Consider the following 18,776-nt stretch of genomic DNA (forward strand, 5'->3'; position numbering starts at 1 on the left):
TGTGTTTAATCTCTGTGCTCCGAATATTTATTCTGTATCCCCATGTCCCGAGTTTGCACTTATTTCATACCAAATGTTAAATTCAATAATTACACGCAATTCTAATTCTACACACAATTATCTAACTGCTAAGTCTCATGGAATTAAACACACTTTCTCTGAAGTTCATGATCGTACAGTATGTGGGTTGTACTGTAGTTAAGATATAGTTTTCCATTAGGAGTTCCTGACAAGCAGCAAGCCACATTTACATTCAGAGTCATTTCTAGGAGTGTTTCAGGGCACATACCGTCATGAGGCTGGTACAGAGAGGGCTAACTTCATAGCTGAGTTTTCTCATTTCCCAAAACTACACTGCAAATCCCCTAATGCAGTGGTGCCCAATCTTATCCGGAAAGGGTCAGTGTGGGTGCAGGTTTTCATTCCAACCAAGCAGAAGCCACACCAGAGTCTACTAAAAGCCAAGAACAACTGATTAAACAGGTGGAATCAGGTGTGGCTTCTACTTGGTTGGAATGAAAACCTGCACCCCCCACACCGGCTCTATCCGGATAAGATTGGACAGCGCTGCCCTAATGCAACCCTGCAGAACCTTCAGAGAGGTTATAGCTAGTGCTAGTGAAGATTAACTCAAAGAATGATATAGTGATGATAGCAGAATCTATCCCACACCCTCAAAACCTGACAATGTTGAGCTGCACTGTAAACACAAAACAAATTTCATCTTTCATATCACACACACTATATATTCGAGATTGACGAAGTGCAATTGCAAAGTGCTATCAAACACTATAGAATGCCACTAAGTCAGCCTTACAAATTTCTCATTGGCTGTTTGGTTGACCTACCTGTATGTTAAAGTATAAGGAAAGTTATCAAGAACCCAACAAATACTGAAACAGTTTCCTACTGATTAGCAGTATCAGGGGTGATAATGGCCTCAAATATTGAGCAGGTCTTGGATTATTTTTTTTATATTAGAGATGTTTTTCAGTTCAGTACACTGCTAGAAAAAACTTTATGATAATAGCAAAATAAATCCCTTTCTGACAAATATGTAACCAGGCGAATGCTGTTCATACTGAAGTGACTTGTATTTAAATAATACATTTAAATATTATGCCGAAAGGGTGCATAAGACAGGGCTGCAATGCATCCAGATCCTGTCTTGGTAACACTGAGTACAAGGCAAAATAATTTATTCCAAATGGGATACAGGTATATTGTAGGTTACCTTTAGACACATTCACACACCCATACACATATAGGGCCAATTTAGTGTAGATGATTCATGTACCTGCCTGTTTTTGGTAGGTGGAAGAAAACCCATATGAACATTCCAGTTCCAGATAGGCAGCAACCCAAGCTCAGGATTGAGCCCAGGGCATTGGGGCTGTGGAGACACCAATGCTACCCACTGCCCCACCATTATGTCCATGTTGTTCCTCCTGTAATAATTAATAACAAAAATCCAATATTAGACCCACATGAACACATACACATAACATTATGGATGACAATTAATAGTGGTATCATCCATTGTAGTAGCTGTTTATATACAATTTCAGGCTTCTGTACAATGCTTAGAAGAAATGTTACTAATCTGTACTTTTCTTTTTTGCTGGCATGGTACCAAATGTTTCATACCTTCAGTTGGAAATGCGAATATAGTGTAGTCAAAAATATTTAAGGTACATAACTTGACCACAGTAAACTACATAAAATCTTGAATACAAACTACATGCAGTGTTCTGTGATAAAGTTTCACATTAAAGGGAACAAATGGTATACACATGAGAAAGATACAGTTTTTTTTTTTCTAAAATTACACACTGGTAGTGAAGGGACAAAGCCAGAAGACATTCATTTTCAACAAAAGCTGGCTAAAGCCTATGTTACCAAAAAGTCCCTAAAATATTATGACCCCTATGGTAAGAGATAACCTACATCATTGAACAAGCTCATCATACTATTGAGTGCACTGGTATGTGGTTTGGGATGCAACAAACCACAGGAAGCAAAGTGACGCAAACCTGAGCCTTTTCTGTGCTTTGCTGCTGGGACAAACAGATGACAGGTGACACTACTTTTAATGGGGGGATAGGGAGATGGGGAGACAGGTGACATTTTTTTCCAGGAAATAGTGGGAACAAGGGGGACAGGGGAAGACAGGGGAAGGCAGGCGACACGATTTTTTTTCTGTCAGACAGGAGGAGGCAGGGAAGCTAGGGGATACAAAGTGTACACAGAAGGAGATGTGGAGCCAGGGGGGACAAGGGAAGACAGGAGAAGGCAGGTGATAACAGCAAGACAGGAAGACAGGGGAGACAGGGGGAGACAATGAGACAGGTGGTGCTAACCTTTAAAGGGAGTCTGGACAAGGCCAGAGGAAATAAGGGAAACAGTGCAGTTAGGAGTCAGGAGACTAAGTACAAAAAATAAAAGTTTATTGTGCACAAAGACAGCCTAGGTACTCCATAATCTAAATATAAGTTATAAAACAATTGGCTTTTATACTGACGAATACCATAGGCTAACCCTAATATTAACATAGCTTAGCCTAACATAGGCATTAACATGAGCCAGCATGAGTGTAGTTTCTGTTACCTGGGCCTGTTTCAGGCTCATAGAAACACACAGGCAACAACAGAGAATCATGACATAAGCCAACAGAGGATGAGAAAGAAAAATATAAAACACACAGCCTTAGAATTTCACAGCCTTATAGCTACCAGGAGCCTAGCCATTCACCTAATCACTGTTGATCACTATCTTGATCATTACAATAAATAAGACTGCATAACTCATAAATCTGTGATGTACTGTAATGAGTCAAATTCACAGTAGGCTCAAATACATCTGTACAGAATTTCATACAGAATGTAATCATTATCAGGTGTGATTGTAATGTGTTAATATAATCCTTAAAGCTTACTCATTATCATTAATCGATTATTCATATTTACTTGTATAAAGTATAACACAAGTATAAAGTATAACACCACAATTAGAAAAAAGAGCAGGTTTGACTATAAGTGAGATACTCAACACAAGGGCCAGGGTCATTTGCCAATATTGTAAGAGGGTGTATCTTGTTGCAACAAGTGTGGATTTGACAGGGTATATGACTCCATTACTACTAAAAGTAAATGTGGTGTCAGTTTCCACTAAGAATGAAATATCCAAGAAACTTAGACGTTATGTCATGACTGAATCTTTTTGCAGCCTCAATAAAAGATTAATATATCTTGTCAGTAGGCATATGATATAAAGTACCACTAGGGTAAAGCTTAAAATGTTTAGGCATTATGTAGGTTACCTCCACAGGAGCTAACCACATCTAAAGAAATGTGTGACTTATCAGTGGCAGGTCAATGAACCAAAATGTTATGAGGGACAGATTTTACTACAACAGATAATGCTATCTTGCGGCTTTAAGATAAGATCAGGATCTCATGGCAGGAAGGAGATAAATCAGTGAATAACAACTGTTGAACCTGGCTGGCAATTGACTACAAGTCGTGTTTCTGCACAACCAAAAGGGCCTGAAGGGCCAGAAAGAGAATAAATCATTAACTGGTAGACAAACGATTAATTGTTAGGTTCAGAAATGCAACCAGCTAATGGGTGGGATGTTCACTTTGTTTGGGCTTTAAGCAAATGTTGTTTTTTTTTTGTTAGTTGTAAGCTCAGTTGTAAGAATACATAATGCTATCACAATACAAAATGTTACCTTTGAGTGTTTCTGACATGTGATTAGCTCACTTTAATCCTCTCAATGGACAGGACCCAAGTTAGGCAGGGAAATACAGTAGAAACTCTTCGTAGTGGCAATTGCTATAAATTTATATAGTTTGTGAATCAAATCCATCCAATTTAAGTAAGCATAGGTGTCTGTTCCAAAATAAACCCAAGCTGTTCCTGTGTTTGTCACAAGATACTGATATTGTGTATGTTTTACAGAAAGAACCAAATAAGCTGTATTCAAAGTTGATATGATTGCTGTAAGGGAATCAAGATGGTACTACTTGATTCATCAGGTTTTCCCTTACCCCTAATAGCCCCAATCCACACCTTAACACTGCTTACTGTCCATGTAATCAGCAAACAAATCCTCCAGAGTTCACAGCATATCTCAGCACCAGAGAATGCAAATAAAACAATCACTAGTTTTACATTGTACAATAACACTTATATAGCCACTGGGCTTAGAGGTTGTTTGGGCAAGTATTTAAAAAAAAGCCTAAGTCATCTTAACATCTTATTCACCTTCCTCAGTCAGCATCCACAAATTAGAAACAAATAAGCTAAACCTTCAACTAAAGGTCAAGGTTTCTTTTTTCTCCTTCTGCAGAATTGGACCTATTTTGGTTACAATCAGGTACTGATAATATTAGTAAGGCATGAGAAATTCTTAAAATATAAAACGTGAATATCAAGTTCTAATTTGATATTTGATCTAGGTTTATTCTTATGATAATACTGTTATCATTCTGTGTTAGGCTCTGATTTCACACTTTGTTTACATTGACTCAGAACACTCTGTTCCCATGCTTTGAGGACTGCATTCCTCACCCAGTCAGTGTCTCTACAGGCATCTCTTGGGCAGGGCATGCCATCTCTGACAGTCTGTGACATATGATTGGAATTATTTATACCTGTGCACCACCACACAAACAGCATGCATGGTTACACAGATCACAGTAAATTGATCTGAAATGATCAAATCATGAAGCATAAGAAACACATTCCACACAGGTAATGCTAATTTAATAGGACCACAGAGGCAATCGTTGTTTGAATTAAATTTGAGTGAACAATTACTTGTTATAACAAACAAACAAACAAACAAAAAGAGGTCTGCAGGACAAACACATGAAGTAGAATGACAAGATTAAGCATAAATATTAAACTTAAGTTGATATGAAATTGTATGCTGTCAGTGATTTTAAACTGTCGTGTTCACCCTAGTGAATTAAAGTAATTGGAGGCAATCAATACATTGGTAATTAAACATATTCATGTTTTGCGTACACAACCGCTGTCTACACTCCTAAACCTGAAAGATCAGATCTACACAACACTTATTTTAATGTAATACATTTACATTTCTGGCATTTAGCAGACACCCTCATCCAGAGTGACTTACAGTTTTATTTCAACTTGTACAACTGAGGGTTAAGGGCCTTACTCAGCAGCGGCAACCCGGTGGACCTGGGATTCAAACTCACAACCTCCAAACTCCATTCCCTTAACCACTAGGCTTCCATGTCCCTACGTAATGTTTCACCATTATTGTTTCCTATTTCTGAACACCATACTGGAAGTCCACACCCCTATACAGGTGCATTATACAGTGTGAGTTACAATATTACCTTTTACTATTTAGTGCACTTGAGATCCAGACTGTAAAGTAGGCTACACTGGTGGAAATGTTTACGTACTGAACGGTGGCGCATAGAGACACCTGGTGGCCGGGAGTGGAGCTGCACGCAGGAGATTTCTTACACTTAGGAAGAGTCGAGTGTGCAATCCTTTAAAAGTATACATCACATGAAAATAAAAAGTCGATTAAAACCCGAGTAACATTTTGCGTTTGAACATATCCAAGAGTCTTGGACCAAGACATGGCATTACATCAACACTTTTCCATAATTCATTTCCGTAGCAAAATGCCTGCGTTTTAGGGGAAAGGTGTTTTGGAAATGTCCAAGCTCCCACAGTCCACATCACTGGACTTTTTCTTACCTATAAATATAATCACAGGGATCTTGGTATCTGTGAAGCCTGAAGAAGGTCTCCTGAAGTGTATATTCATAAGTGACGTGTAAATCATATTGCGAAACGTAACAAAGTTCAGTCTCACTGTTATGTAACAAGGTTGTTTTAATGTGAGATCTCATTTAGACAAAGCGCTTGGAACTGAACTGAACTCTAGCTGCAACCATGTGGACCTTCACTGTGCTTCTCTGGAGTTTATTACAAGTTACTTTGAGCATTTCAGCGACAGCAAACGACGGTAAGAAAGTAAATTTCAGCTAGCGATGGCAAGTTCGTGAACGAATCGTTCTTTTGAACCAGTTCTTTTTAGTGAACTGGATGAACCGGTTCACCAAATTGGACTGATTCGTTCTAAACAGTTCGCGTCTTGAGTCAGCGCTGATCCACAAGTTACTAAAGTTACTCACTTTCGGTCATGCCTGACAGCCCCTCCGACTCTAAATAAACTAATGTAACTCCTGTACACTAAACTGAGACATGTGCTGAGAGACCTGTGAGCTCGAGCTGTTGATACTGCGCATGCGTGAATTACTGAACCGATACAGCGAATCATCAGTACACTGAACTGAGAACTGTTTCTTTCGGACGCGTCCGACATACTGAGAACCGATGAGCTGTTGATACTGCGCATGCGTGAACCTTCAGAGCAAATTATGCATATTGGGATATGCATAGTAACTAGTCATAGGCTATTAAACATTTTTATCAAACTTAAATATAAGAAACGTATTCAACTAAAGTTATGATTACAAAGAACTTTTCGAATGTGTTAAATTGATTGTATTAATATCTGCCGGCAGCGGGATGATGGAATTTGCGTCATTACGTCAGGACGTAAAAGAACTGGTGAACTGGATTTTTGAACTGGTTCATTAAATCGAACTGTCCGAAAGAACCGGTTCGCGGAAAAGAACCGAACTTCCCATCACTAATTTCAGCACGATTGTATTTCTACTTCCTGTTTAAGTTGATGTCTGTGTGCTGTAACGAAGATAATCCTATAAACTCGATAACTTTCCCTTTTTGTTCTTGGTCACAGTGTCACAGAGGCATAAAAATGTTTTCACATGTATTACTAAAGCAGGTCACCTTTATAATTTGAGTGAAATGCATGAAATTAAATAAAATCATTTTATACTGTACATTATTCTCTTCTTGTGCTTTAATTTGATTTGACTTCTCAGTTTCTGTGGTTTTGTGCTTTGACATGTCATGGATGCATGACAGGATTTGTATAAAATACATTTAATTTGTATAAATATGTTTAATCTTTTTACAGCCCCAATTGTACAGACTAAATATGGGGCTTTGAAAGGTGAGTATGTGAGAGCTAAAGGGAAGGACACGGTTATTCACAGCTACCTGGGTGTGCCGTTTGCTAAGCCACCTGTGGGACCTTTAAGACTCTCAGCCCCACAACCTGCAGAACAATGGAACGGAGTGAGAGACGCAACAAAACAGCCATACATGTAAGAAGATAGTCACAGCTTTAACCTGAAGTCTTTAAATACAGTAACCATTATTGTACAAGTGTACATAGATGTTGAAAATCCAGCTACAACATTGTTCCAGTACAAATTTATGTAAATAATTCCTATGATTCCCTTTACGTTTTCCTGTCAAGTATAACTAACAAACTAAATTACACCGAAATTGTCATAGTGTGACTTTTGCTTTAGAAGAATGAGATTTCTTAAGCTGTCACTCTGTTTGATGACATTTATTCAAGGTGCATGCAAAACAGGGAGCTAACTGTGAATTTAACAAAACAATTTTGCCTGACCATGGAAGTACCTGAAGTGTCAGAGGACTGCCTTTACCTCAACATTTACACGCCCGCTAAACCAAGTGAAGAAGCCAAACTACCTGTAAGTCTGTATTTACATTAACAGCATTTTGTGGTTGCTCTTTCACACTGTGACTTACAGAACATGGCACATGATGTTGTGTTTTATTTCACCTAAACTAAACTGACTGGACATAAAAACATTTTTGTATATACTGATGAAATTTCTAAATGCTTTTATCGTTTGACCTGTTGTTGCCACCACAATAAATGTAAAGACTTATTGCTAATAAGTTGTCAATGAGGACATGCAAAAATGCTAAATGTTCATTCATTCATTCATTCATTCATCTTCTACCGCTTATCCGAACTACCTCGGGTCACGGGGAGCCTGTGCCTATCTGGAGGTGTGAGGCGAACGTGCTAACCACTAAGCCACCGTGCCCCCCAATGCTAAATGTGATAAGTTTTATTAATTTGACCATAAAGCCAAAAAGCTGTTTTAATTAAACATTCTATTTTCTCCAATAATGAGGATTTATTGTGCATAGATTGTATGTGGAAAAAGCTTTGCATTGCTGGTGTGCTACAGGTCATGGCTTGGATCCATGGTGGAGGCTTTGTATGTGGCTCAGGTTCCATGTTTGATGGACATGCACTGGCAGCCTATCAGAATGTTGTTGTAGTTCTAATCCAGTACAGGCTTGGGTTACTTGGATTTTTCAGGTAAATATAACTCCTTTCTCGTAATGCACCTGCTTAACATTTTTTTTTTAAAGTAAAAAAGTGTATATGTACCTCTAATTTAGAATGTACATGCAATTGAAAAGGGAGCTGTATCTTGCATCCAGAAAAGTCAAAAACAAAAGAATTACAGTTTGAATAATACAAAAAGCACATTATTTGAAGAAATCTAAATAATTTAAACTGCTTATAAAAGAAAGTGAGAGGATTTAACATAATCAGAAAGAGGTTAATGGCAGTATAGAGGTAAAATGTAGGCATAAAAGTTATTAGGAATATTTATAACACATTCTGAAATTTATACACTGATATAGATTTTTCACTATTAATAGCTTAGCATGCACTATTTTAACATTTTTGTTACTTGTGATAATGAAGGAACCTCTGAAAAGCCTGACCAATTAATGTTTTCCTGGTATTCAATACATTTTTCTTTAGTCTTATTCACATTATTGTATATTTATATAAACCTAATGTGAAATGATTTTATATCAGTACAAAGTACATCTTTGAGATAGTACATTTGACAACAACAAGTGAAAGGTCAAGTCAAGAAGCTTTTATTGTCATTTCAACCACATACAGTATAGCTGTTGCAGAACACAGTGAAATGAGACAACCTTTCTCCAGGTCATATGGAACTGAAAGAAAGGGACATGGAACTGAAAGAAACTTAAATGTTTTACATTACATAGAGTTTGGATTTTTTTTTGTATTTTACTTTAACATGAACAATCTTAAAATTAGCACAGGGGATGAACATGCACCAGGAAACTATGGGCTTTTGGATCAGGTGGCTGCTCTTCAGTGGGTTCAAGAGAACATCCACAACTTTGGAGGTGATCCTGGATCAGTCACCATCTTTGGAGAGTCTGCAGGAGGAGTCAGTGTGTCTTATCATGTAGGGATGCTAAATATCCTGCCTGGCCACAATTTTGCCCCAACTTCAGAATACACAATGAGCCACTGTTCAGATTCATTTCTACACATATATTTAAAATATTATGGAAAAAATGTTTCATTGCCTCTTTTTGGACAGATATTGTCGCCGTTGTCTGCTGGCCTGTTTCGCTATGCCATAGCAGAGAGTGGCACTGCTGCAATGGATGCTGTTTTCACTACCAATCCTTTACCAATTGCTCAGGTAAAGAGCACATTGTTTAAAGAGCATACAAATTACACAATAAATCAGCCAACAAAATATACAGTTTGTTGGTACAAAATGATTAAAATTTTTCTATTTACTGTGTTTGGTATTTTTTGAAGGAAACAGAGCATAAAGCCAGTATAGCACTAGAGGTTAAAAGCACTAAGAAAAATATTATGTCATAAAGGGATATAACCCTCTGTGTGTTTGTGTGTGTGTGTAATAGTCTCATACATGAGATCTCATATTAATTCAAAGTTCAGCACTTATTTCTACATGCCCTCACTTAAATCACGAAATATGTCAACTAAATATAATCATTGTTTTTCTCCTTAGTTTGTGGCTAATGCATCTGGATGTGACACTTCCAGCACAAAGCAGATCGTTGATTGTGTAATGCGGTTGTCAGAGGAGGACCTTTTGACGATTTCTAAAAGGGTATATCCATGATAAACTACTGCAAAACTATTGAAATTACTCCTAGTTAAACTTTTGTTTGTCTGTGTTAATATCATATGTTTTGTTAGGTTGATATATTATTTAAAGTGACACAGGATGGACGATTCTTTTCACAACCTGTGGATGAACTTCTGCAGAATAAAGAGTTCAGCAAAGTGCCATTAATTACAGGGATAACTAATGATGAAGGAGGTTTTGGTCTCCCTAGTGTAAGTGACACATTAAATATATGTATCACATGTGAATCTGATATAAAATATATTATTTTAACTCATGACTCATTATTGATTTCATCAGTAACTAAAATGTATCTTATAGTTCTTTGCTCCTCCTGGATGGACTGAAGGAATGGACAGAGAGTATGTTATGTCATTAATGCCTTTATTTTTTCCTGATGTAAGTGAAGACTCAAATATTATTATTTACAACCTTTTATGCATGTAAAAAGTATCCTGAAAACTAAACATTATCAGTGTATATGCATGCATATATAAGTATATAGTTAAGTGTAAATGTGCCTCACATTCTGAATGCAGTATAAAAACCCTTTAATAACTTGTAAGTCTAATGTTTGCCTTTAAAACTCCAGCTTTCAGCCTCAGGAGCCTCTCAGTTTACATTTTTTATTATCTCTTTGCTGCAGGATACAGATTTTATTCCTAACACAAAATTCAAAATAAAAAAAAAGTATTATTTAAAAAAAAAAACATCTCAAGAACGGATAGAGCTTGAGATTGATTTAAAACATGGTCAAGCTTACAGCACAGTAAAATGTCTGAAAAGATTAGATACATTGATGGTCAAGGAGTCCCTGTTGGTGGGGATGAGTTCTACTTGTTTGTAATAATTTGGTAAAATAACGAAACTATTGAGGATGCAAATGGTTGAAGCTTTACATCCCTCTACATGAACTACTTTAATACAATACTACAATGTATTAATTTCTCTGTTCATGTATTTCCTTCAGCCTAATGATCAATGGCTTCATGAAATAGTTATGAACGAGTACATGGGAGCCACGAATGATCGGGTTCAAGTCCGAGATGGTTTTAGAGAGATGTGTGGAGACATTTTGTTTAACATTCCTGCTCGTAATGTGGCAAAACACCACAAAGGTAAAATGCATTCGACAACAGTTTGTAAATATTTTGTTTGAATTTTGTTCAAATATTTAATATACATTTTTCATATTTATAATTGCTAGATTCTGGAGCACCAGTTTACATGTATGAATTCCAGCACACGTTCAATGAACTTCAGAAAAAGAGGCCGAGTTTTGCAGGAAGTGACCATGCGGATGAGATCTTCTTTGTTTTTGGTTTATGTTTTTTAAATGGTCACATTAAGGTAGATGGTAAGTTAAAAAATTCATGACCATTTTTTAAACAACCGTGCATTAATTCAATTATCAAATCTTTAATATCTCCAATCTTTCTCTCTCAGGTCAGTTCACAGAGGAAGAGAATAAACTCTGTAGATCTATGATGGCCTACTGGGGAAACTTTGCTCGCACTGGGTGGGTAAATACTTTGTCTGCTAACTTATAAATAAGAAACTGTACATTGATAGGGCAAAGAGGAATATTGCTTATTAACTGCCAAAACACATCGCTGAAGTAATGTCATTATTATTTTTTAAAAATTGAAATTTGCTAAATTCCTATTTTTTTGCCATTTTGCAAGTACAGGGATAGATGAAAGCCTGCAATTTTGTCAAAGGATAACATCTTGTCCTATTGATGCACTTATTGCTTACCCAACTGTGTCTGACTGTGGACAGGTCTCCAAACGGACCAGGCTTGACCCCATGGCCCGAGTTTGGAGCTGAAGCTGAATATTTGGGCATCGGCCTGGAACAGAAGCCGGGAAAGAACTTGAAGGAAAAGCACCACGCGTTTATAACCCAGACTCTGCCACAGCTAAGAAATGAGAAAAAAGAGGGTACAGTAGCTCTAATGGTTTAAAATCACAATCTTTTTTCAAGTTTAAGTTACTTTGTCATGTATTCTAAATTTTACTGTCTGGTACTTTTAACAGGCTCAGTTGTGCAGACGAAATATGGAGCTCTTAAAGGTGAACTTGTGACGGCTAAAGGGAAGGACACAGTTGTCTACAGCTACCTGGGTGTGCCATTTGCAAAGCCACCAGTGGGACCTCTAAGATTCACTGCTCCCCAACCTGCAGAAGAATGGAATGGAGTACGAGATGCCACAAAACAGCCATACATGTAAGACTTTATATTCCAGTTAGTTTTATTTTTAAATATGTAAAAGCAGTGTGACTTAAATTTTAGACAAATGATTGTCCAGCAGCTTGCTTTGAATTATGTACCATAATGTTTCTTTATGTTTCAGTGAGTATTTATTAAATAAGGGTTATCAAAACGTACTAGCCAGTGACCTCTTTAACTGTAAAATATCTTCCATGTATCACCTCAATTACAGAGGGACGTATTGAACGATATTTAAATTATATGTGCGGCAGCGCTGCTTTTTATTCATATTATATTTAACTGAAAGAACATATTAGGTCCAAGGTGAAATTATTTATTCTTGTTTGAGTTGTTGAGGTTGAATTCAACTCATTCATTTCATGTGACCAGTTAAACAGGATATAATCAGTAAGAATTATTTGATTAATTATCAGATCCATATCTATGCATCACTGACTCCTGCATTATATTTGCACAAAATGTATTATATTTTGTAAATGAAATGGATTATGCAACTTGCAAACCCATGAAATATTCCATTTGGTGTGAATTCATTCTATTTCAAACAATACTGCTGATGTCATTTCAGGTGTATACAAAACAGGGACACAACCGTTGAGCTCTTTGGCAATTTGTCAATCAGTGTGGAAATACCTGAAGTGTCAGAAGACTGCCTGTACCTCAACATTTACACTCCAGCAAAACCTAGTGAAAAAGCCAAACTACCCGTAAGCCACAAAGGACTGTTCACCTTTTACATACTTATCAGTAATGCCTGATTAGGTATGAAACACCCTTGTCTCTGCTTGATAAGATGGAGTAAAACAATTATCTTATGTACTATGAACAGTTGGTAAAATTTGCCTAGTCATAGTTACATTGTACAAAATATACACTTATTATCTGTGTTCTATAGGTCATGGTTTGGATTCATGGTGGAGGACTGAGCATTGGTTCCGCATCAATCTGTGATGGATCAGTTCTGTCTGCCTACCAGAATGTAGTCGTTGTGCTTATTCAGTACAGGCTGGGCTTGTTTGGATTCTTTAGGTAATTCTGTAAGGAGCAGCTCATACGTTTTAGTTTGCAGGTGTCTTGCAGTTTGAGTCTTTGATCCTGCCAACTGATCCCTCTGTTAACAGTATCTATATCTGGTGATACTGCATTTTAGGGAAACAATGCTTAGCTTGTTAGGGAAAAACTAATTATTGAACTTTTAATAAAGAATCCAGATATATTGCAGGGCAGTATAGTAATCTATGCATCTGTTCAAAATTGACCCTTAAGGTTTACTCTTCACCTTTAAAGGTTGAACTTAAAGGTGGGGTGTACAATGTTTGAAAGCCAATGTTGACATTTGAAATCACCAAAACAAACACGCCCCTAACCCAAATGGGGTCCGCCCCACACATATATACTGTATGCAACCCAGGCAACTAATGGAAAGAAATGTCTTTATCATAGCTGAAGGGAAGAACAAAACGATTGCAGATATACTGTACAAACAGCAAAAATGACACACAAGCATAATCATGCAAAGGACGGCATATATTAGTTCTGTGAAACAAAGCAAGACCAACGTTACTCACCTATCGAGAAGGAAAAAAGCAAACTCAGGGTCCCATCGCAGGCCTTCCCGCTCCCTCAGTTCTCTCCAGCGCTGGAAAGCTGGTCCTATATTAACACGGGTCCTACTTATTGCCTTATCGTAAGCCTTTTTTCGCTTTTTGTTTTTATCCGCCATGTCAATGTTTCAATTGCTTTCTGCTAATGTCAGACATGCACACTGAACACTCTCTCCGCCCATATTCTGCTCATTGGCTGCACGTTTGTTTTGTTTGTCGGCCCGACTCAGCTTTCTAAAGCATTTCTCAAACATTGTACACCCCACCTTTAACTCAAGTTTGCTGTAGATATCTGTCAGGAGAGGCTTCAAGATGCATTTTATAACATCTTTAATCCTATATCAATTCCATTTCCTAAAGTGCATCACTGTTATTCAGTGTTCATTATATTGCAGTTTATTCTATAAAATTAAAATGTAATAAACTGGTTATTGTGTCAGTATCTCAGTATTGTTTTATACCTTAAACAATATATTTTATACATGTTAATAAGTAACATATACATAATGCCATTTTGGATATTTATGCATGGATTATGTGTACATCCTTTGGATTTCTGTTTTAGCACAGGGGATGAACATGCACCAGGAAACTATGGCCTTTTGGATCAGGTGGCTGCTCTTCAGTGGGTTCAGGAGAACATTCACAGCTTTGGAGGTGATCCTGGATCAGTCACCATCTTTGGAGAGTCTGCAGGAGGAGCCAGTGTGTCTTTTTTGGTGAGAAGCTGGAGTGTAAATGCGTATAATCACAAATCAGTTATCAAAGCTATACAACCTGTGACACTTTTTTGTGGGTGTTAGATTAGTTAGAGGATATAAGAGCAGTAAATTAATTGTATGCCTGTCCAGGTATGTCCTATCTTGTGGTGCTGCTACTGTAAGCGATGAGCTTTTTTTTTGTAATTCTAAATTGTAAATACTTTCATTTGTTGTTGAGTTGAATTGTTTCAGTTCTTCACTATCATAAATGGGACCGAGTTTGTGTTTTCTGTTTGTTTTCAAGCTTCTCTCTCCATTGTCTACTGGACTATTTCACCGTGCAATTGCAGAAAGTGGCACTGCAGTAATGAAAGGCATTGTGGGGAATCCCTTACCAACAGCCCAGGTTAACTGTTAGTCCTAATTCCTTTAAATAAGCTATGTTATCATTACAACATCATTTGACCTTTATTTGTGTATCATTTTAGCTTGTGGCTAACATCTCAGGTTGTGACACTGGTAGCACACAAAAAATTGTCGAGTGCCTTAAGCATTGGCCGACAGAGGACGTGATAACACTTTCAAAAGAGGTGGGCAATTACAGAGCTTAATTTTAAAAAGTAGGAATGAAATACAGTATAAAGTGTTAGAACAGCTTTGTAAATAAGAAAGATCTGATAAACATGATTCTGTGTGTTGCAGAAGACATTTTTGCAGTTTGTAGTGACAGAAGATAAGATATTTCTTCCCAAGCCTGTGGAGGAGCTTCTTCAAAACCAGGAGTTCCATAAAGTACCAATTATTACTGGTGTGACCAATGATGAGTTTGGTTGGGTGCTACCTAATGTAAGTAAATTCTACAATATGTATACTACAGATGTACCTCACAGTTTAAAATTGAACTATTTTTGGTTTATCATCTGAAATTAGTTCATTCACTATTTTATGAGTATGATAATTAATGCATTATGGGTGCTATAACTATTTGCACTATTCTTAAATGGATATTAAAATAATACTTAACGCTGTAGTGAAGATACAGGGATGCTCTGTTCCCACAGTTCCTTACACTGTCAGGATGGACCGATGGGATGGATAAAGAGCAAGTACTTTCAATAATGGCTTCTTTTAATCCTGATGTAAGAACACAAACTTAATAGCAAATATATAGCATCAGAACTATGATGTTATTTGACTAATGCTTTGCTTCCTTCTTTCCTGTCAAGCCCCATAGTCAGTGGATTAATGAACTGATGCTAGAGGAGTACCTGGGTTCTTCTGCTGACCCAATCAAAATTCGGGATGCTTACAAAGAGATGATGGGAGACATAATCTTTAACATTCCAGCTCTGACAGTGGCTAAAGCACATAAAGGTGCAGAATGCATATTTTGTGTATATATCACAAATCACAAGTGTGTATTAATATCTTAATTTTAATACTTCATCGATTTTATAGTATCAACTAATCTATAGGGGCTTGCATTACAGACAAGCCACTTAATTTAAGATTAATCATGAACATATTTTTTAAGAAAAGTTCTTTTTCAAAGAAAGAAATTGGTTAATTTTGAGAAGTTTCTTCAAGGCTTTAAGAGAGAGGACATGATTTGAAGGTTCTCTGTCCAATGTGCAGTTTTTGCTCTTATTAGAACGAGAGAAAGGTTGTTTGTGAGGGACTGACTGTTCATATCGGCTATAATACACACTCACTGAGCACTTTATTGGAAATACTATACTAATACTTGGTTGGTCTTCTTTCTGCTTTCAAATGGATTCCACAAGATTTTGGAAACATTCCTTCAAAACTCTGGCCCATGTTGACATGACTGTATACTGTTTCATGCTGTAAATCTTCCCTTCATTCACATCCCAAAGGTGTTCTATTGGATTCATATCCGGTGACTGGCAAGGCCATTGAAAAACACTGAACTCATTGCTCGAAGTGGCCATTAGAAGATGGATAAATCGTGGCAATGAATCGATGAACATGATCAGTAACAATATTCAATAACACTTAAATAGCATTCAAGTGATTGGTTGGTTTTAATGGATCAAAGTGTGGCAAGAAATATAACCATTACTACACCTCCTCCACCAGCCTGGACCGTTGACACAAGGCAGATTGATCCATGAAATCATGCTGTTGGTGCCAAATTCTGACCCTACCATCTGTGTACTTCAGCTGTAATCAAGAGTTATTAGACCATGCTATGATTTTCTAGCCTTCACCGTACAGACTTGGTGAGCCAGCTTTCACTGCATCACCTCATCTTTCTGTTCTTGGCTTACAGAAGTAGAACACAGTGTGGTCTTCTGCTGTTGTAGACCATCAGCCTCAATGTTCAATGTGATGTGCATTCTATGTTTTTCTGCTTACCACAATTGTACAGAGTGGTTATTTGAGTTACAGTAGCCTTTCTGTCAGCTCAAGCCAATCTGGCCATTCGCCAACGACAGCTTTCATCAACAATGAGTTTCTGAGAACTACCGCTCATGGGATGTGGAATTTGTGAAGGTTTATTTAATATTTTGGTGTGCTATTATGGAAAAATAACATTTTGAAGTGCTAAAAGGAACTCAAATCCAGGCTTCCATCACTGATTATTTTCCTATAACTACAAAACCAAACATGTTTAATTCCTTATCTAAGGTAACTTTAATAACCAGATAATTTAGTGTTTTATAGAATATTGACCCCACATTGTCTCAAAGTTCCTCAATTTTATTCTTATCTGACAGCTGCTGGTGCTCCAGTTTATCTGTATGAGTTCCAGCATCCACCCAGCATCATGCAGGTTACCAGGCCCAGCTTTGTAGGAGCTGATCATGGAGATGAACTTATCTTCGTTTTTGGCATGTGCTTTGGGAATGCCCACATGAAGGCAACTGGTAGGGAAAATTATTTCCTCAATTCCTAATAATTTTTTTTTTACCTCTATACACACAACAGGCAGTGTTCTGCAGTCCTGTGTAATAAATTGTATATTTAATTGTCCTTGCACATTACATTTAAGGTACATTTACTACATTATAAAAAGTACATAGTTGTGGAAAATACAGAATTATTATACATAGGTATGAGGTATAGTATAAGAATGTAATTCAATTATAATTATAGGTTTATAGTAACAATTCAAGGCAAAGTTTTTTTTTTATCCTAATGTATGGAGAGCAAGTTATAAGGGCAAAAGCAGAGTCTGGATTGGTAGCTGAGTAAAAGGGGCAAACATCTTTATTCTAACAAATACTCAGGAATAAAAAAAACTACAATTCTATTCATTATAATACTATATTATTATGTCCTTCACCATATGGAAAAGCTCTTTCTCATCAAAATGTACCTGAAAGAACACAAAGCATTCATTTTCAATTCTCAATTACAGACACTTAGTAAAATGCCTTCTGCCCCAGACAATAAAATGCTCTCATTGTGACTGCTTATTTTTTGTTATATGAATAGATGAATCATTAGGGTAATAGCTAAAAATGTTTTACAGCTTCATTAAATAAAGAAGAAAATGAGCTGTGTAGGACAATGATGGCCTACTGGGGTAACTTTGCTCGTACTGGGTGAGTAAAATGTCTCAATAATTTTTTTATTAAATCACTGAAGCTAGATATACCTGAAATATTATTATTATTATTATTATTATTATTGTTGTTGTTGTTTTTATTACTATTGGCACTGATGATATACATTAAAAATGATGGACAGGACTCCAAATGGACCAGGCCTGACACCATGGCCTGAGTTTGGAGCTGAAGGGGAGTATCTGGGCATCGGCCTGCAGCAGAAGCCTGGCAAAAATCTCAAGGCTAAGCGTTACATTTTCATGACTGAAAAGCTTCCAGAGCTGGTGGCTGCAGCTCAGGAGAAGAATGAGCACGTTGAGTTGTAGCTGGTGAAGTAGTTTCTTTATATAGTCCATCCCTCTACAGGGCAACTTTGAAGTATCTATCTATAAAATTAGTCTTCAGAAATGTTTGAAAGGGAACCAGAACAGCTGCTCACACAAATAACCCTCAAAGAACCAACTCTTAAAGTAAATGAGGCAGAAACTTACATTCAGATTCTATAAATATTACTACTTTATTAAAAAGACAGCTGTATATTTAAAGTGCTATTTGTCTGGAATTGAGGTGCTCCAAATGTAAGTATGTACCATTTTTTCCAGAGAGGGAAAAAATTCATTAGCTACAGATCAAAGTTCTCACTCTCACTATTAAGGTGTCGTGACATGAACATGGCATCATGCTTTGTAAAACTGATAAAACTGTGAATTAAAACATTAAAAAGTGTTTAAAAAAGGTAAAGTGTGA

The 18,776-nt window shown here is 36.9% G+C and overlaps 1 protein-coding gene across 1 annotated transcript; it reads left to right on the forward strand.

The window, feature by feature from the left end:
• Positions 1-5,860: 5,860 nt before the first annotated feature.
• On the forward strand, positions 5,861-18,770 carry ces2b (carboxylesterase 2b). The gene is made up of 25 exons (XM_060886576.1): positions 5,861-6,019; positions 7,061-7,250; positions 7,511-7,649; positions 8,160-8,293; positions 9,059-9,212; positions 9,351-9,455; positions 9,795-9,896; positions 9,986-10,126; positions 10,236-10,313; positions 10,885-11,032; positions 11,122-11,271; positions 11,361-11,433; positions 11,697-11,857; positions 11,954-12,143; positions 12,718-12,856; positions 13,045-13,178; positions 14,319-14,472; positions 14,759-14,860; positions 14,943-15,044; positions 15,157-15,300; positions 15,516-15,593; positions 15,681-15,828; positions 17,196-17,345; positions 17,954-18,026; positions 18,172-18,770. The coding sequence occupies exons 1-25, from the start codon at positions 5,947-5,949 to the stop codon at positions 18,353-18,355; spliced, it is 3,246 nt and encodes a 1,081-aa protein (XP_060742559.1). The 5' UTR covers positions 5,861-5,946; the 3' UTR covers positions 18,356-18,770.
• The last annotated feature ends 6 nt before the right edge of the window (positions 18,771-18,776 follow it).

This window comes from Tachysurus vachellii, chromosome 14 (assembly GCF_030014155.1).
Source record: "Tachysurus vachellii isolate PV-2020 chromosome 14, HZAU_Pvac_v1, whole genome shotgun sequence".
NCBI classification, from domain to species: domain Eukaryota; kingdom Metazoa; phylum Chordata; class Actinopteri; order Siluriformes; family Bagridae; genus Tachysurus; species Tachysurus vachellii.

Coding starts and splice junctions, on each gene's coding strand:
- ces2b (XM_060886576.1), top strand. CDS start 5,947: ATGTGGACCTTCACTGTGCTTCTCTGGAGTTTATTACAAGTTACTTTG. Junction 7,251..7,510: donor GCAACAAAACAGCCATACAT/GTAAGAAGATAG, acceptor CATTTATTCAAG/GTGCATGCAAAACAGGGAGC. Junction 12,144..12,717: donor GCCACAAAACAGCCATACAT/GTAAGACTTTAT, acceptor ATGTCATTTCAG/GTGTATACAAAACAGGGACA.